Genomic DNA, 22,909 nt, shown 5'->3' on the forward strand with positions numbered 1-22,909 from the left:
TAATAGGCTATCTATAGTTACACCTTGTTGTCTATCATGATGCCTAAACTTATGCGCAGGCTGCTACAACCCAGCTGTTCTCCTACAGGAACATTTTAACATCCCATGAGCTTACTCAGTCCTTCAAGGGGCCAATCACATTGCGCCTTTAGCAGAGATGCGCCATGCAGTCTCACAGTCTCTCTGATCTCAACTCTGGCTGGACAACTGTGGAGCTGCAGCTCAACCATATACAAGCGCAAATGCGACACAACTCGCACTTGGAGACTTGTGTCCGACTGAACTGGAGATAAGCTGCAGCGAAACTTTTTGGATACATCTTTTTTCTGAGTACTACTGCTATGAAATTGAAATCTACCAAATGCGTTAATTAGAGATGAACGTCCGAAAAATAAATGGGATAACAAAAATCGCGAGAACTTGAATCGCTTCAGTTTGTGTGCACGGTTGAGTTTTGCCAACTTTGTGTAGTGCTGTAGCCTATCCGATCTGTATCAGTCCGTGCGGGCGCATCAGCGGGAGCAGAGCAGGCTGGATGTGGCAGGAGACGGGTCACTGAGCTGCAGAGAGCCGGGTGCGAGTTTCCCCCAGAACCTCAACTCTCCAATGACACCGGCCAGGATGATGATCATTGGACTTCTGCTCAATGTCTTCTCTCATGGTAAGCACATTTTCTCTCATCTCTCACAGCTGGTCTCTTTGTTTTAGGTATGGAGGATAACCCACCATACATACTGTTGAAATGTTATAATTTAGTCTGTTAACTCTGCTGGTATGAAGCTCCGAGTGTGTGTTTCCTTCCGGATAATATCTTATTTTCCAGTATGAAGAACTTTGAAAAAGATACACGTATGCCAGAGATTTTCCTGCATCTGTCTGCGGGAGAGCAACAATTGTAGCTTATAACAAAGCCCCGTATCCCAAATGCACACGATAACGCTGGATTTAGGTTATTTCTGATTATACTCCATATTAATAAGACTCCCCACGCTCAGATAATAAGTCAACCATACAGTGGTAACTTTTTGTAAATTTACTATAGGGCAGTTTATTATTTAAGAAGACCAAATCAGGTAAAGTGAGACAGATTGAGTAGGCTATCTAATAACAGATGAGAACATTATTACATGTTTGAGTGATACTTCTGAGTCAACCTTTAAAATGATATTAAACAGGTCCGACCATAAAATGAGGTTCACATTCATTATCTAAGCAGCAGCCTTAGATTTTACATCTGGATGACATCATAGGTTCAAGTCTGTTCTTTCTTTCTTGGATGCCATCCAAAGAAAGCTGTTCATATCCCAAATATTGATTGGACTGTCCCAGGTCAATGGAAATATCACACATCAACTTTTAGACTAAATGGTGTTCTCCTTTATGTGAAAGCTTTTTGGTATCATAAATCAGTGATAATTTACATGAAATGTGCCTTAGAAGTTGATAGGATGAAGGATTATATGATAGCAAAAAAATCTTACCAGACTGCATGACTTCATGACAGTAACATAACTAACTAGTTTGCAGTTTCAGTGTTTTATAATTCTGGGCACTCTTTATCTAATTAATAAAAACTACAGAAAGAAGGTGCACTAGCTGTCTGTGATATATCAAATGAATTTGGAGTAATGTGCTCCTCTGCTGCCACATTCACACATACTGTACTGGTCAAACGTTTGGACACACTTGGTCATTTACTTGAATGGGAAGATTTGTCCAGTTTTTTGACTGGTACTGTTTAAAGCTCCTGCTAAATGAGTTGTAATCATTGAAGTCAATAACTTGTTTGTGGCTGAGCAAGAAGTCTTCCAGGAGAACAGAAAGCTTGTTGATCTGTGGTTATTGTTGAATTATGTGATTTTTGGCCACAAGTTTTCTTCACTGTTCTAGTAAGAGCAGGAATGCTTTTTCAGCATTTGAATGTGGTTGTGTGTATGGTGTGAACCCCACTGTTAACACCACATGAAATAGTCTTCATGTAAAACACACCTCTAATAGTCTAAGCTGGACTGCTGTCCTAGCTGCGGCACCATACACAAATACTGTAAGTGTTTCGATTTTTTCAGTGCTTGTTTTACAGGAAATTCAACATTCTGGAAATTTCAGATAATGTCAGATAAGACTGCCCATTAGAGATTAGTATCATAAAATGATAAATGCTTTCTTGTGAATGTCAAACCTTTCAGGCAGTATATCATCCCATGTGTTGAGCCCACCTGTCAGGTATTTGTGGAATTCACACTAAGCAAAGCAGTGCTACTTAATCAAGATCTGAGTCACTATGAATGCAAATTATAGTAGATAAACTGCTGTGCCATTATAATTAATTGCAAAATAAATGATTGGATTTAGATTTTGTTAACTGACTCCATTAAAAAGAAAAACTCCAGCAGAGGTGGAATAGTGAAATGCTTAAAGATGTCCCTAGACTTTAGTTTGCTTTTGGATGAATCTTTGTGGAGCTGCTTATCAGTCTAACTGAAACTTAGTGCGTCAAGTTTTGTATAAACAGCTCCTGTATACTGGATTTCTATTTTATGCAATACTATTTTTACCTTGTAATATATCTGACCTTGTAAAACTCAAGGTCAGATATTACTGTTACAGTGACTCAACAATGTCACTGTAACAGTGGGAGCAGCTGTAGATGTAGCCTTTCTAAAATGTCTGTCACCACTGATGATCCGCAGAGCTCATGGCTAAAACTCATCGCCAAAGTCACCATTAATGTAACTTCTCAAGATTGAAACAACCCATAATAGAGCAGGAGAATTACACCTGCATGTTTTTTCTTAGTCCCTTGTGAACTAATGCAGAATCCCATGTCAGCTGCAGGATTCATACTTTGCAGCAAAGATTTATAAGCTGTTATTTCACCCGATATGTTCCAATGATTTAAACTAATACTCAAATCACATATCAGTTATTCTCTACCAGCTATGTTTTATTGTTTGCATGTATTGTTGCATTCATCTGTTGCCAATTTAATAACAATGGAAAGACATCTCACAAATAATCCATGAGATCAGTATGAATGGCCATTCTGTACCTTTGACAGATAAATCAATGGAACGCTAGCTGGATGACATTAAACCTGACTTTGACCCTTTGCTGCAAGGCCTCTGTGGATTCTTCCTAAAGTCCCAGAACAAACCACAACTGGTGATTGAGTGTTGCTATTTCGGTACTTTATTTAGTGGACGAGATTGAGCCGTCACACGATTGTCATACATTTCTTAGAGCTCATTTCAGGCTGAGGAAAGTTACACAGGTCTTAGGTGGACTAACATCTGCATGCTTGAGCTGTTTCTATTCAGGGTTTGACTATTTGATATACAAGCTGAGGGGTTTGCGTGCCCTGACTTCCTGTGCTCAGGTTTATTCAATCCTTGGCTTCTATATCTTCCCTGCTGTGTGATACTCTTCTCTTTTTCCTCTCTTTCTGCTGAGATATTGTCTTTATATACTGCGTGGTTGTAATTCAGTTTTGTTTAAGACTACAGCACACAGAGATTACATTGGCAACATGTCCATTGGACATTAGATAAAAAAACATAAAATGTACTCTCAGAATATGCAATTATTTCAAATATTTGATGTTTCACTTTAAAGAAATAATTTTAATTAAAATTCTTACATCAAGAATAACTTAACAAAACATAACAAAATCTGCGTTTCTGAATGACACATGGACTACTCAACTATCTGTGAAGATACACTGCAACTCACTTTGCTGAATGTTAATTTGTTGAATTTATATCAATGTGTCATTACCAGTTATACTTAACATGTTTGTGTATGCTCTGCATTCACACACTTGATGGCATCAGCCATTTTTGCAAAAACGCACGGCCCAATGGAAAACGTCCTTGTTGGTTCGATATGTGTGTCACTGTCTGGCCAAGAAATGATTTGACACATCGTAATTTAGGACTGCACCATGCAGCAGAATGTAGAAGCCTGAAATATTTACATAGCTCCAGACACCCTGACTGGTTGATGCGGCACCTGATGCAAGTATGCATTTTACCTGGAGTGCAGAGGAAGGATGTAGCCTATGTGATGTGGCTGCACAATCCAGTGCCATAACCATGTGCTGTTGATTCAGAACATGAAATGATTATTCTTGTACATAATATAAAGTTGTAAGCTTTGGTGGTGCCTTAATATTGGATGTTTGTTTCATCACTACATGCATTCAGAATGCCTGGATTATGTTAAACAAGCTGTATGGAGAGGTTTTTACAACCAGTTCTTACCCATGTCAGTTGTTCTTGGAAAAGCTGCTCTACTTATTCTTTTTGGGTGGTCTGGTCTCTGATGAATGCCACAATAATGAGAATGGTCAGAATGGTCACCCCTGAGGTATTTATTCCTCACTGTAAGTGTTCACCTTGTTGAAAGCTGCATGGGCCTCCACATAATTCCAGGGCTGGAGTTATCTCTGTGGGGTGTGTGCCTAAAAGCTGATTAAGGCAAGTGCAACTGTGCTGCAGGCTCAGTCACACAGAGATACACTCTTGTTAGCTTGCACAAATTGAGGAGTAAAAAAAGGTGTAATTTACTCACATATGTAAGACAATTTCTGGCAATTTTGGACTTACGGTACAGTAACCCTTTGTTACGCCTACAACTTTCTGTAAAGAAGTTAGCAGGGCATCTGTTTCAGTCAATACATGATTAAATTAAATTGCAGCTTTCCATAAAGATGATGGAAAAAAGAACTCAAAGTGTTCTTTGAAGTGGACTTCGTATTTTTCTTCTGCTCATTATCAAGTGGGACTGCATATTTGGTCTTTACTGACATGCTATTACCGCCATCAGTGTGGTTCTGATGTGATTGTGTGAAGCAAGCCACAGGAGCTGCTGAAGAAAAAATGTGGGTTGGACACATGAAGTACAGAGAAATTTTGGATGATTCGGGCAAAATTGGAGGTAGACCATTGGAAGAGAATAATGAAATCCATCAGTGTTGGGTGGAGATAAATGAGAAAGGAGTTTTAAAGATGAGAGCACAAAAGTTGCTCTGGGAACAATGGGGGAACTTTTAAGTGCAATTAAGTGCAATACAAGATGAGTAAATTGAGTGCAGATTAGCTTGTTTACTCAATAATAATTTTTTGGAGGTATTGGGAAGCTTTACAGTAAATGGCTGTTGTGTAGATTATGTGTTCATGTGAAAATTAGTTGTTTTACAAAATTATAGAATGAGTATACAACAAAACTGGTGATGAAATAATGCATTCTTTGCAAAGTTTTTCATGGGTGTTTTCGTGGGTTTTTCAAGGTCAAACTAGCTGGTTAATGATGTGAGCTAGCTATTGTAGTGTAGACAAGATAGCATGAGAATGGTGGAGAGTGCTTTCCATGATGGAAAGGAGACTGACATAAAATGAGAAGACAAGGACTATGTCTGGACCACAAAATAATATCAGTATGTCAAATGACAGCAAGAATAAGCATAAAGGTAAGGCTAATTGCTGAAATCAGAGGAAAATAATTAACACTGAAAATGATTGTGCTGGTTGTAAATGCTGAACCGTTTGAGGAAATCACAAAACACTGGAGTTCCTACATCAAGAGGTTTGAATATTTTGTACTCACTAACAAGATTAAAAGAGATGTCATAGTGCCAACATTCTTAAGTGTTATGGGAGGAAAAACATTTAACCTACTGCACAGTCTAGTGCAACTTGACAAGCCAGGGGACATGTCCTATAATGAAATAGTGACAATATTAGCAAATTACTACTCTCCTATGTCACTGATTATCACAGAGAGGTTCAGATTCTATAAACTGAACCAGGATGAGAGTACATCTATTTCACAGTTCATAGCTGCACTGAAATGCACTGCACTGTTATCTGAACATTGTGAATTTGGACTTTCACTCAATGACACCATATGTGATAGAAACAGAAACGATCACTCACTGAGGCTAACCTGAAGCCATGCTGCCGTTGTGGAAAAACAGGGTACCACAGTATCGGTGTAAAGACTTAAGGTGCAGAAACTGTGGTAATTAAGGTTATATCGAACATGCCTGTAAAAATAAAAAGACCCAGATATACAAACAGCACACTGAGATGAAGTGGCTTCCACAGAAACAAGTCAAACATGAATAAGATGAAGAGTATGGGCAGGACAAGCAGAGTGACTGTGAGTATGATGATGAATATACAGTGCATGCTTTATCTATTATGCACAGTGATGATGGCTACTGGAGAATAAAGTAATGCAGATGCAAGATGATGCGGTACCTGTTTAACCATGGTATCAGATGCTGTTTACAAGGAGAAGCTGCAGCACCTTACTCTTTAAGCGACCAAGTTCAAGTTAAGGACCTTCACTGGTGAGGCTGTTCCAGTGTTAGGAGTTGTGGAAGTGACAGTGTTGAACACAACAAGCAGAAAAAAAGACATGTCCACTGTACATCATTCAAGGAAACTGTCCAGCTCTGCCAGGCTGTAGGTGGCTGCAAAAGCCCAGATTGAACTGGCAAGAAGTGTTCCTGATTAGTGATGGAGACATGGGCCCCCTAAAAGAGATCTCATTCCAAAGTTTTTGACTGAGAACTTAGCAGCATGATAGTCATTACTGTTAAGCACAAATCAGGAAGCACAGCAAAGTGTCTAAAAGCTAGACTAGACCAGTCCTGTATGCCATCAAACCCAAGGTAGAGGTAGAATTAGACAGATTAGTTTAAAGTGGAGGATTGGAACGAGAAGCAGATGGACTTGACCAATTGTTCCAATCATGAAAAAGGATGGGACTCCAAGGATCTGTGGTGATTCAAAAGTCAGTATGAACCCTGTCTTGACTGCAGAACAGTATCCATTACCCCTCACCAATAACCGATTTTCAGGTTTGGCTGGAGGACAGAATTTTAGTCAGATAGATTAATGTCAGTCATATCTCCAGATACATATTGATCCAGAGTCACAGGAACTATTGACCATAGTGACATGCAAAGGTCTGTACAGGTCCCAGTGACTCCCTTTTGGTATTATCTCTGCTCCAATACTTTTCCAAAGAGTAATAGACCACTTTCACTTTATGAGTTCTACCTGGACAACCTGCTTATCACAGGACCAGATAAGCAATCACACTTAAGGAACCCGAATGCAACACTACAAAGGTCAGAGGAATATGCTCTGAGAGTTCGGAAAGACAAGTGTGAGTTTTATTAACCTTTTGTCGAAATACCTGGGGCACATAATCAACAGCACAGCACTGGACTCCACAAGGCACTATCAAATATATAAAAATAATTTATATCTGATTCAGGCACGAACATTTACAGATGTATCAGAGAGAAGTCTCCATTTCAAGTAAAGAACAAGAAAAGGAGTGAATCCTATTGCATAGCTGTTTACATAGCATATGGAACCACTGGAAGTTGGCCAAGGGGCAGCGTCCAGGAGCTAACCAATCAGAACAAAGTAGGCTCATCGGGGGGGGGGGGGGGGGGGGGGGGGGTAAAACGGCTTGTGTCAGACAGAAGCTGAACTGAAGGGCTGCATAAATGGCTAATATAAGATTAATAATTTGTTTTGTTTTTTTAACTGTAAATTATGCAAAGATATTCCATTGAGGTCTTGAATATAAATATAGACCTGGAAATGTGCATGTGTTCCCTTTAATGCCTCTTAAAAGAAGTTTATGGTTCCATGTTTTTAATCCAGCCTTACTGTGTGAAATAAAGCCATTTTAATTGTTGGAATAAGATGGGGTCACTCACTTGTGTTTATTTTTAGGCTTGGACCTAATCTACTAGTTGCTAATGTTAACAAAGACCTGCTTTTCATTAGCCATCTGCTCCGTCCAGCGTTTATATATTTTTTTAATCCAGTGCCTTGAATCAAAATTAAAATAGGCATTCTGGCTGGAAAACCATTATTACTTTTGACTTACAAACATGTGCTCTATTGTGCTTCGGCTTATTTGCTGCCATTTGTTAGTGCCATGTTTTCCAGTATGATCTCTTATTATAAAGGTCAATGTGCATTTACTTTCAATAATGAGGATATGCATATATTTAGTTTATGAAAAAGCACATAAGAATATCATATCCCATTTACACAAACCAGGATAAAATGATATCCATCAAATATATTAATTATCGTCAGCCAATTCTGGTATCCACAGACACAGAACCAAAGTCACCTTATACAAACAAAGACCACAACAGGCTTTTATGTGGACTATTAATGTGCATGTAAACACATTCTATGTCCAGCCCAGTTAGGACTGCATTGTTTTTTTTACTGCAGGTGAGATGAATGAGTGCAAAGAGAAGTTGGGGGCATGTGTCACTTTTGCCTCCTCGAGCCTGTGACTTCTTTCCAAGAAATCCCTTCTGTTACAGTGCCCAAACACACTTCACATCAGAGTCACACTCTCCTGCCACGGTCTCCTCTCACGTCAAATTACTATCCAACAATCTGGACGCTCTGCTGCCCATCTCAGATGTTTGAAAAGACGGGAGAGAAAGGGTTTTTACCATTTATGGCATTAACCTTCCTCAGCTTTGCTTCACAAATTCTATTAATCAACTCAGTGAAAAATCAATAGAGTGTATTATGGCTCACATATCACAGTAATTCATCTCCCATTCGGTTTTCTCAGATTAATTTTTCTTTTTCTTAAAACACACACTTCGCATTTAGCCCATCAATTCCCTTAACCCATCTCAATGCTCTCTATGGATTATGGTCGTGGAGCACCTGGTTATGGATCACAGACTTCCATGGTTTGTGGTTGCTGCTGTGGTCATACTCGACACCCACACCTGCTATTGTTATTGTCAGTTGTATTTCTATTGTTATTATTATTATGGTCAATGACATTATCATGATTATAGAAATCATTATCATGACTATAGAAATAGTAATCATGAAAGCTATTACATTACAGAAATGACTGACATCAGGAGACAGATGATGTTGTATATTATTATTATAATCTAGACTACAATTAATATTACTAACCATGTTCATAGAATGATGATTATGATGCTGATTACTGTGTAAAATGTATATAATAATGGACTATCAATTATTGCATAGATTATTATTAGGATGAATAAGATAATGAAACTATGATTATTATTATTGCCATAGTATTATACATATTAATACCATTTTATTATATTATTTCTGTTCTCTTTAGTAATTTTCGAATTTGGTTATCATTATTACTATTATGGATATTCATATATGTTTTGATACCATTTGAAGAGTTAATAGAACTAAGTATTTGGTAACAAGAAGAATTTCACTCTCTTAGGTTCAGTTCAATTATTAAACTTAACTTTATTCAAGTGGGACTTTACACAGTCATTTTAACATTCAAGCCATATATAGGCATACAATTAACTATTACACTGAACCTCCTCACTTACATCTACATGGTCTCTTTCTATTTTCTCTTTCTCTTTTATCTAATTATTTTTCATGTCATTATTATTTACTAATTGATGTAAATAAATAATAATGAACATGTTTGCATACTCATGTATATTTTGTTATGTTTTGCTCTGTTATATTATATTCATCACTTTATCCCAACCATATCTGATTGATGGGACCACCGAAGACTCTGCTCTGGGGGCCTAGGGGATGCCTGGGGGGTTTGGGCGACTGGACAAGTTTGGGACAGCTTGGGCGCAGAGGACCTGAACCCCTGCTAAGCCCCTCTACAAATAGAAAGCTGCTCCTGAGACCCAGTTGAACGGACCCTTCGTGTCGCAGTGGAGGCTGTTCTAAAGGGGGTCTGACCTCCAACAGACCAGCCACCTCCTACGGCAGACAAGGGCACAGAAAGCAAGGAAGAAGACGGGGAAAGGAAGTGAAGATTAAGAAAAAAAAAGATAAAACACGCAAACAAGCAAAAATGAAAAAGAATGGAGAAAACGGAAGGGAAAATAAATATATTCTGCCCTGACCCAGCTGTCCTGACCTGACCTACCCCTGGTGCCTCTTTGTCCTCGGAGCCCAACAGAGATGCCTTTCTAGAGCAATTCAGCTATGTTATTTTGTTTTCTTTCTTTTTCTCTTCCTTTCTTCCTTTGGTTAATACCCCCTCCATATTTTTGCTTTCTCTCCCTCTATATCTTTCACATAGAGAATGTACCCACTTAGCACACACTTAGCCTACAAGAATGCATAGTAAAATAAGAAAATCTTAGATAAACACGCAAAACATTTTTCCCCCCTTCTGTTTCAGTTTGTTTGTGTCTAGTTCTCCTTCTTGCCTTGTACTGTGTCATATGTTTCTTAATGTTGGTAACTTGTATTGCACTATAAGCAAATTAAAAAAGATAATTGTTATTATTGTTGTGCTTCTCTGAGTCTCTCTCTATTCTCTCCCCCACCCTAAAAGCCAATCAGTCGAGGCAGATGATCGCCCACCTATAGCCCGGTTCTGCTTGAGGTTTCTTCCCATTAAAGAGTTTTTCCTTGCTGCTGTCACCATGTGCTTGTTCATGGGGAGATCTTGGGTCTTTGTAAATTAAAGAATACAGTCTAGAACTGCTCTATTTGAAAAGTGCCCTGAGATAACGTATGTTGTGGTTTGGTGCTCTATAAATAAAATTGACTTGAGTAGACTTGACTTAACCCAGACTTTTGCTTCAGTAATTTGTTGCATCTCAAACAAATTGGTGTGAGCTCAGTGCCTCTTCATCAGTATGATATTAAATTATGTTCAAGTTACTAAAATAATTATGACCTGTCTACTGGACAAGATTTAACAGAGCTGTTTGGTACATTCATAGGTTTTTGTTATCGCTGTGTGTGTGCGTGTGTGAGTGTGTGAGAGAAAGAGAGAGAGAGAGAGAGAGAGAGAGAGAGAGAGAGAGAGAGAGAGAGAGAGAGAGAGAGAGTACACACAAAGGAAGTCTCTGAAAATAAAATTGCTGATAGTCTTTCTTTATCAGTGGTAAGCCTGAGGGAGCAAACACTGAGAAGGAATAATGAATAAACTGTTCACTGGCCAAACAGGAGATTACATGAAGTCTGTTTAAACTGCAGCTAAACACAGTGGGATTTAATGCTTTAGTGTAATTATCAAGGTATCATGATATATAAATAGGCAGACAGACATGTAATCATCACCTTTACATACCTTGGGGAGCTGTGACTGTGAATATGACTTATTGCCCTGTGTGTTACTGGTGTCGTGGTTTTTTCTCACCTCCCCTTTTGGAGTCACTGCAGTATCCTTGGCAGGTTTCCTGCAGTGGCGATGAAGCGTAGCTTCTGTTTATGATATGTCTCTTGCCAAAGTGAGATGTGGACCTCATGTGGCGTCTGAGATTGCAAAATATGCAGCAGCAGAATTGGATTTCAGCCACACTTTGTGCCACCAGTCAGCAGGAGCTTAATCGAAGTGTGTGACCGATCTAACACAATGCTGTGTGTATTTGTATATGAGCTTGTGTGATGTGTATGTTAATGCGCTGAAGCATAAGTACATGTGAGAATAAAATAGGTACGGATATTTGTTAACAGACATGCATTCAGTTCAAACATTTGCTCCATTTATATTTGGTTGGAGAACATATTTTTTTCCAAATGTTTGTCCGCCTACTCCTTAAAATGTGACAGGATATAACAAATTAATGAGACAAAGCGGAAAATGTGTGTGTATATTGCCATCCCAAGCTGTTTTCTTTCTCAGTAAAAAGTGTAATTTGTGGGGACAATTATGTGTCACATTTGAGAAAATTAATTTCCTGAAATGTTCCATCAAAATGCATTTTTATGGAGAGGGCTTTCACTTTCTTTTTTTCATCTCCCTCAGGCTGCTTCTGGCCTTCCAGCATTATGTTTTTCATGGAGCAACAATCAGTTTTATGAAATAATTTGTAGTCTGTCCACTTCTAGCCATTCTGAGGAGAACACTGCCAATCAAAACACCCTTAATGCTTAATTACTATGGACCAACATGACATGTTTTTCTACTGAAAGTAATGTGATTGGTGATATGCGACACATTTGTACTCATAACTTAGAGGGATGAATCCTTTTCAAGTCATATACAGCAGATGTAATTCTACAATAACTTCACGTAGCATAGTTTGGTACAACGTGCAAAGATTAAAATATATTTCTGAGGGAATGTCAGAGGTCAACACATCCTCATAGTGGACATTTGAGTTGAATCCAGACAGATGATCAAGCTGAAAACAAAACCTGGAGCAAAAGTATTGGTTGGTTTGGTGGGAAATAAGATAAATTGAGCTGCATAAATTGGTTACATGTGGAGACATGTAACCAATTTGGTGTAAAGCTTGTTCTAAATGAAAGGGACCTTGCTGCATAAGGTTTTGTCCCCAGCTGTTCATGTGTCCTTCCAAAATAATATCAGCAGTGCTTTTGTCCAAGTTAGTTTGTGTTTAAGCCAATATGACAAGAATAACATGATACTCATGCTGAGAAGTGTGGTACTTGCAGGAAGTAATTAGAGGAAGATCAGACATCCGAGACTTGAGAGTTGACTATTGAGAAGCATCCTTATTGATGCAGGAAACTACCAAATTCACTTTCCACAACATCCTTTTTGATTCATCTTCTAGATTTTATTTCATGGCTACCTTAATTCAATTCAAGAAACCTTTTTTTTCAACTGGAGGGCAATTCTGGCAGAGCAAAAAAACATGGGAGAAACGTTCTGTACATACGAAACAACAAAAAATTGTCAACACCAAGTAACATGAAGCATAATATTGGTGGTTTCAACAAAAACAACAATCATATGTTTGTTTGCAATGTGCAACAATCAAAGGTGGACCTAGTTCATGGTTAAAGGCAGCCATCGCCATGGGAATAAAGAATTAATAAATATCTATAAAACAGAGTCGTAATGGTTTTGTCCACTTTAAAAGAATTTAGCTTCCTCAATAAAAACAATCTTTGTTGTGCTCTGCAGTGGTTGGCATTTGTGTTATCCTCCCATTGCAGTTTGTCATTACTGATTGTGCGCAGATATTTGTAGGTACTAAGTCTCAACTGTGTTGTGTTGACAGCCTGAGGTGGAGTGGGTGTTTTTTTTCGTAAATCAATCAGCATGTCTTTCATTTTGCTTGTGTTGATCTTTGAGTCAGAAGATTTACACCAGTCAATAAAATCATCTAAAACCTTCCCGTGCCCAGGCTTCTCATTGTGAAGCAGACTGAATTGTCAGGTATATGATAATATGCCTATTCTCATACAGGTTCCTGCAGCTATCAGTATATAGTATGCACAGTAAAGGGGGATAAAATACAGCCCTGAGGAGAACCAGTAGAGAATCCAGTCTCAAATCTTGGATGCCCATGATTCTTAGAGGACACAAAATGCAAAACTACAAAAGCAAGTTAGGGTATCAATCTAATCTAACCTAATCTGAATACAGTTTGGAAATATATCTTTGTCCTTATTGGTATGAAAAATGAAAGACACTGGTTAGTGTTGTCTGGAAACGTGAGAACTGGCAGCGTTCATTTACAGGGTACTAGCCTATGAAAAGGAGGCACAAGAAAATAAATTACTAAAATCATTAATAATTTATCTCTGTGGTGATTAGTACCACTGACTGAATATAAGGTGTTTCTACAGAATGCTGATAGGAAAATGGTCCATAGAGGAGAATAACGCACAGCCTGATCTCCATCAATTTATCAATTTCTTTGAATTTATGATAACGTATGTTGAGCTTGCTGACTCAGGAGAACTGTGATGCCAAATGATGCCACATTAATAAAAAGGCAAAGGTGTAAGATTTCATAATTAAGAGATCCAAGAGGAGAGAAGAGACTCAACAAGTCCTAGTGAGAAGAAGAAGAAACAATTCTGTACCATAAACCTAGCTACTCAGCACAATACATTAACACACATATTGATGGTAACGTTGACAACCAGCAGCTATGTCCACTGACAGTATCCAACTCTCTTCCAGGAAGTGTGCCAGTGTCTGCGTCCTTAGACTGTCTGGTGGCGGAGCAGGGCTGCATCCAGGAGCACTCCTGCCTGGTCCCCTATCGACTGCTGGAGTACTGTGCAGCTGAGGAGGCTGTGTCGCCTCTCGGTCCAGATGCCCGATTGGAGTGCCTGGAGGCCCAGAATAGCTTGCACCATTACCGCCCCCTCCAGGTTTGCAAGTGTCAGCGTGGCTCTCGCAGGGAGGAGCACTGCCTCAAGGTCTACTGGACAGTGAGATTTGCAGGTGGGCTTAAGCATTGGTGTGTGTGTGTGTGTGACAAGAAGAGGGTCTTTTTAAGTTCTCACCTAATCAATGTAATAATACTCTTAACTGCTGTTTTAGCATATGATGAGTATGAAGTGTCCCCATATGAAGAACTGAAGTTGAATCTGGTGAGGAACATTGAGATGTCACGTATGGCCTCCATCATGGCAGGTACTACTATAAATATTTTTTTATAAGTTTTTAAAAAATGTTCTCTTGATATACATAACTCTGTTTTCCCCTTGACAAACACCAGCGTCTTCTCTTTCTGTGGATGGACAAAACCAGTGTCTGAAGGCAGCCCAGGACTGTGGCCTGTATGAGAAATGTGGCTCCCTGCGGTCAGAATATGTTGTAGCCTGCACCAAGCGAGCAACAGCCTCTGACAACAGCTGTAACCGTCAGAAATGCCACAAAGCCCTGCGGCGCTTCCTGGAGCGCGTGCCAGAGGAATACAGCTTTGCGTTGCTCTTCTGTCCCTGCTCTGATACTCTGTGTGGGGAGCGCCGGAGGAAAACTATTGTTCCGTCATGTTCCTATGAGGAGAATGTGAGAGGGGAGGAGAGAGTGGGCAAGCCCAACTGCCTCAGCCTGCAGAACTACTGCTCCAAAGACGAGCTGTGTAGGTAAGAAGGTTGTTTGGGTGTATTGATATAGTGCATTATCAAGTGCCCTTTATAAGAGTCTTTCAGTATAGAACAACACAGAAAAAAATAAATTAGTTTCATTGTTGAACTAGTAATTGGACGCAAATACTACAAAGTTAACCACAAAAAATTGATTAAGCTAGTTAGTCCACATTCAACACAGTGTACAAAAATGTCAACTTTAAAGGAACACCGTTGAGTTTTTGACCTCTAGTGGCGCTATGGAGCAATGTTTTGATAAGCAGGTACCATGAGCATGCTCGCAATGTTAGCACATCTCAGCTAACTGAAGAGGGCCGTAAATCTGTAGCGGACGAAACTTGTATACTGTTATATCTGTTGGTTTCACACTATTCTAGTGACCATCATTTAGCAGTAGAATCACACTAAGAAACTTAATAATGTGCCAGAAAATTGATTGCGATGGAATAAAAGGAGGTGCCCACAAAAAACTCAAGAGGTATTTTTTTTTCAGACAAAAACTACGACTGGGGGCTCAGAGCAGTTTGCTTTGAAGCGAAGATAATCTACAGTAATTACAATGTACTAAATGATGATGAATCTACAGAGAGGCATCACTCTGCAACTCTCCTCGGCTATACAAGGCTTTATAACTATTTTCAGCTATCGTTTATCTGTCCAGCAACTTCACTGTTATGGTTCTCTCTCACTGCCCTTTTAGCATTGTTTTTAGCTGCAAAAACAAGCCCAGTATCAAATGGCAAACAGACACAGTTAGGTGAACACAGTGGATCATTTAGCAGCTGAAGAGACAAATATTCCCCTCAGGAGTTGGTAGAGACAAAACAGGAGCTCAAGGAGAGCAAATATTGGACTTACATTCACCAGGTGGACAGAAACACGACTCCAACTGGATGGTAATGTTGCCCCGTAACTGCTGGATGTGTAAATAAGCAACTGTTTGCTAACAAGTTCCCCAACTTTTATAGAAGTGTGTCCTGTCAACCTAAAAGGTGATGATGTCAGTTTTGTGTTCACAACCAAGTGGCTTTGTGAGGCTAATTGTACTTTGACTTGAGAAGGTTATGCCAAATCCCTTACTGCAATATTGGTAACCAGTGACGGACTGGGATCAGTAAACAGCTGTGGAATTTGCAACAGACCAGCCCTATTTCCAAACTTAACACCAACCCCACCCAAATGCTAATATGAAAAACTTGAGATGAAACCAAACAGACTGACTAGAATGTAGAAATTTGCAGCACACACTCAAAACTACACACACTATAATCGCTACAGTCGCTGACATATGCCGACAATGATTTAACACGTTCTGAGAGCAGCAGAGCACTAGGTGCTGTAACGCGATACGCTCCACTTAAGGCACAAATACATAGGCTCGGCATTAAGGCACAGTGCATAATAATATGACAGCTTTACCAGAATATGAAAAGAGCACTACACAGCCACAGTTCATATTACAATATCTTCATCAGAACATTAAAAGAGCACTGCACAGCCACAGTATATAATAATAAATAAATGTGCCTTACTGTAATGTGGTTAACAAGCTATGAAGGAATTTACTTTTCTCCGCAACCTTGTCAATCACATTGTTGGAGTCCATTACGGCCTCCAAATTGTGCTGTGATATTCTGCTCCCAAGGTGATGCTTGATAAGCTTCAGTGTGGAGAAACTTTCACATGCCACTTGTGTGCAGGAGAGGGTCAACAAAAATGTATAGGTTGAGCCTATTGTGTGATACACATGATTTAACAAGTTCAACTGCTACATGAGCAAATAGCAGCACAATATACTGTTCTTGCATGTTACACATCTTTTGCTCACTAGAGGATTTCTTCGTTATGTATCTCCACTTGATTGTTCTCCTCCATCTCTGAAACAACAGGCTGTGACAATCTGACTGTGTACTCATTCAGTAGAGACTTTCATTTTCTTTTAGCCTAGCATATATTTCTTACCTGCTCAATTTCCAATTTCTGCCCTCACCTGACCTTTCAATTAGCTACATCAAGGGAATCATGAGTGAATGTGTATAATAAATGTTGCATGGGCTGTATGAAATACTTTCTGAATCTGAATCATCAAAGACAAAATTGTAATTTTTATTATTATTTTTATCAATGCAGTGAACCATTCTGAGTGACCCAAACAGCACATATACAGGTGGCCCTGTATATGGAGCTCTAACTACAGCTGACATGAGGTTCCTCTGTTCTGCATGCATGGCTACCATGTGTTTCCTTTGAAGAGTGTAGGAAAAGCAAAGAAACTCACAGCCTTCATGTAGTGTCTTCAGTTTCAACTCAAGATATCTGCTTTTGATCATGAACATCTGAGTGATTCAGCTATGAATGACAAGTAACAATGGTTTAATAGATTTGTTGTGAACAGTGGAAACATCGGGCCACCCCGAGATACTGTCAGCACTGAGGATATTATTCACACCATCAATACTAATCATTTTAAACAAGTAAAACTGCTTAAAAAACAGCTGCTGTGTGTTTGACTATAGGATTACAATGCAATACTAATAGTAGACTTCATATTTTGCATAACAAAACTTTGAAGTTTCTAAAACTAGGTGGGTGTTTTGGGGGACTGTTGCTGTGCAGGAGGGCCACCATTACTGGCTTTAGAAACCTAGGGCCAGAAAACAACATTTTTTCACATGGTTCACCATGTGATTTAAATACAAGTACATACTAACCTTTTCCTGTTTTTTTGGTTTTGCTCGAACCAAATCCAAACATAATATTGCCAACCTTTTAAAATTGTCACTCTCCTCCCAGTGCTGACACATGAAAAACATTTCATGTCTATGCTTCTATATGTTTTTTTGTGTTTGTGCATCAGATCCCGCTTTGCTGATTTCCAACACAACTGTCAGCCCTCCCCTGTGTCTGCCTCTGGCTGTATGCGTGAGAGCAGAGCCATGTGCCTGAAGGCCTACGCTGGACTCATAGGTGAGGTGGAAGAAAAGAAATAGAGGCTGAAAGATGGAATAGTTCATGTGGAAAAAACAGATATACAGCTACTCAAGAGACTCGTTACTGGAAATCATCAGTAGGTGTCTAACAGTGATATTTGCCTTATGTAATTTTTATTTTGTTGCAGAAAATAAATAAATAGTCAACTGCTATATTGGCTGCACTAGGGGTCCAGTCTGCTTTAAAAAACTTGAATTAAAAATTACGTTTCCAGCAGCTCTGAGAAAAAGATCCAGATAATATTATTTCCTTCTGTTTCCCATGCTGTATTTTTCTGAAAGTAATTTTGTGTACCTGCAATTATCAATATTGATAGCTGCAAAAGTGGTGACACTGGATCCCCACAGCAACTAATATTGTTAGCAGACTGTGTCCCACCTTCCACAGAGGTGTATACTGAAAATAAAAATATTCTGGCTAGGGGAAATATTACTTTAAAAGTGTTTCAAAGTTGCACTTGTAATATGGCTTTTGCCTTCTTTCTATATCCAGGCACCATCATGACTCCCAACTATGTGAGCAACAGCAGCACAGATGTGGCCCAGTGGTGCACATGTGACGGAAGTGGGAACGAATGGCAGGGCTGTCAGCGTATCCTGCACATGTTCAACAACAATATATGCCTGCGTGAGTGAAGAGTCATGTGGCAGACTGTACAATGCACGTTCAGGGTTGCTTGTACTTAGTGAGTCAGAAAGACAAAATATGGTCAAGATTTGAGGTGAACATATTTAAAATGCTCCCCTGCAAGTCTGCTATGAATGCTTCCTTTGCAAAGTTAGCTCTACTTCCTCCTCACAATGATGTCAGATCTTTCCGTAGCCTTTGTTGCTAAAGTTGTTGTTAAGGTTGTTCCACGGGTTGTCCGCTGCATATTTTGGATCGAATTCAGGCTTGGAACATGTACGGATGTATTTGAGAAGTTTCCATTTCATATAAAGAACGAAAAGAGAAGTTAAATCTTACTATTAAGTTTGTATACGTAGCCTCCCGAGCTGCTAGAAGTCTGCTGTTTTAGGCAGAGACTGAGGCTCATATCCAGTATAAGATAAATGAGGAGTTTTTTGAATCATAATAACAGAGAGTCCCACAAATAAAAATATAGACCTGTTAAAGTGCATACATTAAACATCTAGATGTTGAAACTACAGCAAAGATGAGGGTGCATTTAGTGTCATGTCAACTATGATCATATTACTGTATATATGACACACAAGAATATGTTAAATAAAAATCAATATAGGAGCTATTTATGATTATTACACATGGTGATATTGAAACAGGTATTTAAGAGATTTAAGTAGAAGCATGACCACTTTATTATTTCTAAAATTAAATCCAGTAATTTGACTGACAGATTATTTCAAAACGCAAAAGCCAAAAGCAGCTCATTTAACTATTACTGGCAGTTCCTCTTGTGTAAAGATAAATACAGAGGAGATATTAGCTGCTTTTTTCTATCAAAAGCATTTTATAATGTGCATTAATACAGAATCAAATGTGCTATTATTGATAGAGTGTGCAAACCACTGTTCCGTAAAGTTTTCAGATAAATAAATGAACGCCAAGAGACATTCTCTCTTGAGCCTGGCTAGCTGCCAAATGTAAATGTGGTTTCCAAGTTCTTGTGGAGTCAATGAATCCTTTCTCCAGATCTGATAAACATAAAGTGGCTTCTTGTTGAATTGTTGCCAAACCAGCAGGGGTGGAAAAAGCAGCAAAAGATTCTATTCAAGAAGTACTGCTTAGGTATAAGTAGCTCCGCCACTATAAAATCCACTGTATGTGTTCCTACAGTATATATGATTTCTACTGTGTAAAACAAAAACAGACCTGAAAGAAATACTAGTTTAAAAAATGAATTTTCTGATGATCATTGCCAGATTTAGGTTTAGTTGTAGCTTTGTCTTTGATAATAAATTCACACTATTTTAGTGATGCTTCAAGGATGAGTAATGATGTGAAGCAAGTGAAGATGGTCCCTGCTGGTTTTGTTTCAGGCGGTGCCATCACCTCCATGGGAATCTCTGCACCTCCTCCTGTGGAAAACACTCCTGCGCCAGCTCCTCAGACATCCACACGCATCTATAAGGAGCGGGTCCACGTCAGCGTTAACACTCTCCCTGAATTCAACAGCGTAAGAGCTCTCTGCATCTTCGCAGTCACACCATATGCTGATGTTAGACACTTGTTACAAGCTGACTTTAAGAAGTTGTTGACTGTATATCAGGTGGTAACACTGAGGTATCACAAGGGACTGCAGCAGTGAGTTGGGCCTAGCAGCTCCATGTGTAAACTCAGATTATTTCTCTCCCCCTCCCTCTCATTGTTGCTGGGGATTAGCTGTAGGTGTTTGCAGCATTAGACTGAACCCTTATTTTCAGTATTCATGTATGCACACCCATCTGCTCCATATTCCTCATTTTCTCGCCCTCCTAATCCTCCTCATTCTGCATCTCCTCTTCCCACAATCCTCTACTGTACCGAAATCCTGCCACTGGTGGCCTGCATTTGACATCCAGACGCAAAGTTAATTTAAAGATGATGCATTTTTGTTTTTTTATTATTATGTACTGTAGCACTGTGAAATCATAATGTTATGCAAGCAAAAAAGTGAAAGTCTCCTGAAAGTTTTTTACCTTCAAGTGTCCTCTGACCACATCCAACATCATGATGGTGGTGGTTGTGGTCAAAAGTGGCACATCTATATCTCTGCAACAAGCTGGTCTTTAAAGATCACAAAAGTGTGTCAATGCAGATCCTGTGAGTTGATCCCATATGATGCAATTGTGGGGTCAATAGTTGTGACACCACTGTTGCATCCATCCCCACTTGCCCCTCCCCAAACCCCCAACTTCCACGCTTTACAGCTGCACATGACTTCATGTTCAGTGTGGAGGGACCAGATCACACTGCAGAGACAACTCCTGTTTGATGCACCTTGATATTGTCTTCACTTACTGTGTTTGTATTTATGTCACCATTAAAGTAAAGAAACAGGTTTTGTTGGACAGATTGGCTTTGAGCCGAGTAACTATCAGATAGTTTTCGGAACTGACCTCGATGTGGGATCGTTTTCTCAGCCACAGCGATGAAACTAATGGAGATAAAATGGTTGCGGTTTTGCTTTAAGGGTTGATGAATGAGTCACATTCAAAATCTAAGTAACTGGAGGTATGCTTGTTTTTTTTTTTCTTTTAAAGCACTGGTCCCTTAATTCCTTTAGTGAGCTAACAATCTTTTTTTGCACCATAGTGTGCAGGAGCCTTCCATGCATGGTTTCTTTTTATAGTTTCCTCCAAATCAGCATTAAAGTGAGATAATGTATAAGGTATGTAAGTAAGGCATCATCTTGCTCCACTTACGATGGTGTTACCATCTCTCAGTGTTTTATGCACAAGGAGGCCTATCTGTTTGAGGGTTTGTTTGTTTTTTTGCACAGGTTAAAATCAAACAAATACACATTACAGCTTTGTCTTGTTTGTTCTAATGAATGAAATATACAACAGTGATAATCAAAGATGGTTAGTGTTGTAATTCACTTTCAAATAATGCAGAATTTCAAATAAAATGCAATTAAGATAACATTTTCAGTTTGTGTTTGTCCTGTGATTGTGGACATCCCAGATATCCTTTATGACCATGTGCTTCTTTTTTCTGAAATAGAAAATACAAAGTCTGACCCCCCATCTGAGCAACTCTTGTACAACCGTACAGTAATATAAACACAATAATACAACAATTCAAATATTGTCAAAGAAATGAATCAATACTACAATACAAATCTATTGACACATAAATGCAACATTATCAGCTCCACAAAGTTTGTATTTGTGTCAATGAGATTGTAAAAAAATCAAGTGATAGCAGGTATGATACAGTAGGTCAGTCTTGCTTGTGTTTCTTGAAGTTTACATCCTGAACTCCCCTCCACACTTCACCTCCTCTGTTAACTGGAAAAATCACTCTTTCTCCACTCTTTCAGATGGAGGACAGAGAGGAAGAGGAAAAACAGAAGGCAGGAAGCGAGGAATTCAACGTAATCCCACCGTACTCTGAGAAGGACTCTAACATTGAATCTGGGGCCACAGGGAGTCAGCGGGGAGCAGCTGTGCGAGTAGTACCTGTGTTTCCATTAATGCTGCTGCTGACGCTCATCCTGGACTGGGAGTGTTGGAGCTACTGAAAGCTCCATCCATCCTCCTTCCCATCCTGTGCTTACATTTTACACTTGCTACCACTTTCAAATCCATCACAGCCCTCAGAACAAACCACAGAGGACAGAGTTGCGAAAAGAAAATTGAAAAGCTACTTCTTAACATTTCCTTTTCTTTTTTTCATGGTCACAATGCCCCACTGCCTCTATTTTATAATTCTGTTTCTCCTATCACTGCCTCCTCAAGAGTTAAAGATATTAGTAGTCTTGCCGTATCTGTCATGTCTTTGCTGGAGTCCTCTCCGGTGAAAGGAAGGGAACAACGTGAGCAGATATACATGCATGGTTGAACTGAGAAGTGCTGTCTGGGCAAATACTCTATCTAGAGTCTGCTTCACACTCAAAGTACATCCCCTCTTTTAACAAGAAGCACATTGCCTGAGGCCACATTCACTTCATGTGCTCCCAAAAACCATAACCAGTCTTCTCTACTGCAACTAAGCCTGAGCATGGCTTTTGATTTCTATTTCATGACTCATGTCACATCCGTTTCTCTGTTGCCCCTTCGGCTCTTCCTCTCCCTCCTTCATACTATGGTTCAGTAAGATAATCCACTTTACAACAAGTTAATAGGAGACTGCACCACTCTGCTTTGTACCATTAAAAGTACTTCTACTTTTTTTTTTTTTAAATTGCACCATTTAAAAAAGTGATAAGACGTGTTATCACATTATGTATGAGCGATCGTAGGTCTTTTGAAACTTTACTAAAAAGCAGAGTGCAGCAGTCACCCTGTTCTGCTTCTTTTGTTAGCACGCCACTTAGTATTATTCTTACCACAGTGAGTGGCTGAGATTTCAACCACAGGCAAAAGCAATGAGATCAAACTCTATTGTAGAAATGA

The 22,909-nt window shown here is 39.2% G+C and overlaps 1 protein-coding gene across 1 annotated transcript; it reads left to right on the forward strand.

Moving 5' to 3' along the window:
• Nucleotides 1-284: 284 nt before the first annotated feature.
• LOC128371797 (GDNF family receptor alpha-4-like) lies at nucleotides 285-22,687 on the forward strand. Its single transcript, XM_053332171.1, has 8 exons — nucleotides 285-661; nucleotides 13,942-14,208; nucleotides 14,308-14,400; nucleotides 14,486-14,855; nucleotides 17,716-17,825; nucleotides 18,342-18,476; nucleotides 19,850-19,986; nucleotides 21,835-22,687. The coding sequence occupies exons 1-8, from the start codon at nucleotides 607-609 to the stop codon at nucleotides 22,033-22,035; spliced, it is 1,368 nt and encodes a 455-aa protein (XP_053188146.1). The 5' UTR covers nucleotides 285-606; the 3' UTR covers nucleotides 22,036-22,687.
• Nucleotides 22,688-22,909: the final 222 nt, after the last annotated feature.

This window comes from Scomber japonicus, chromosome 13 (assembly GCF_027409825.1).
Source record: "Scomber japonicus isolate fScoJap1 chromosome 13, fScoJap1.pri, whole genome shotgun sequence".
Classification (NCBI taxonomy): Eukaryota; Metazoa; Chordata; class Actinopteri; order Scombriformes; family Scombridae; genus Scomber; species Scomber japonicus.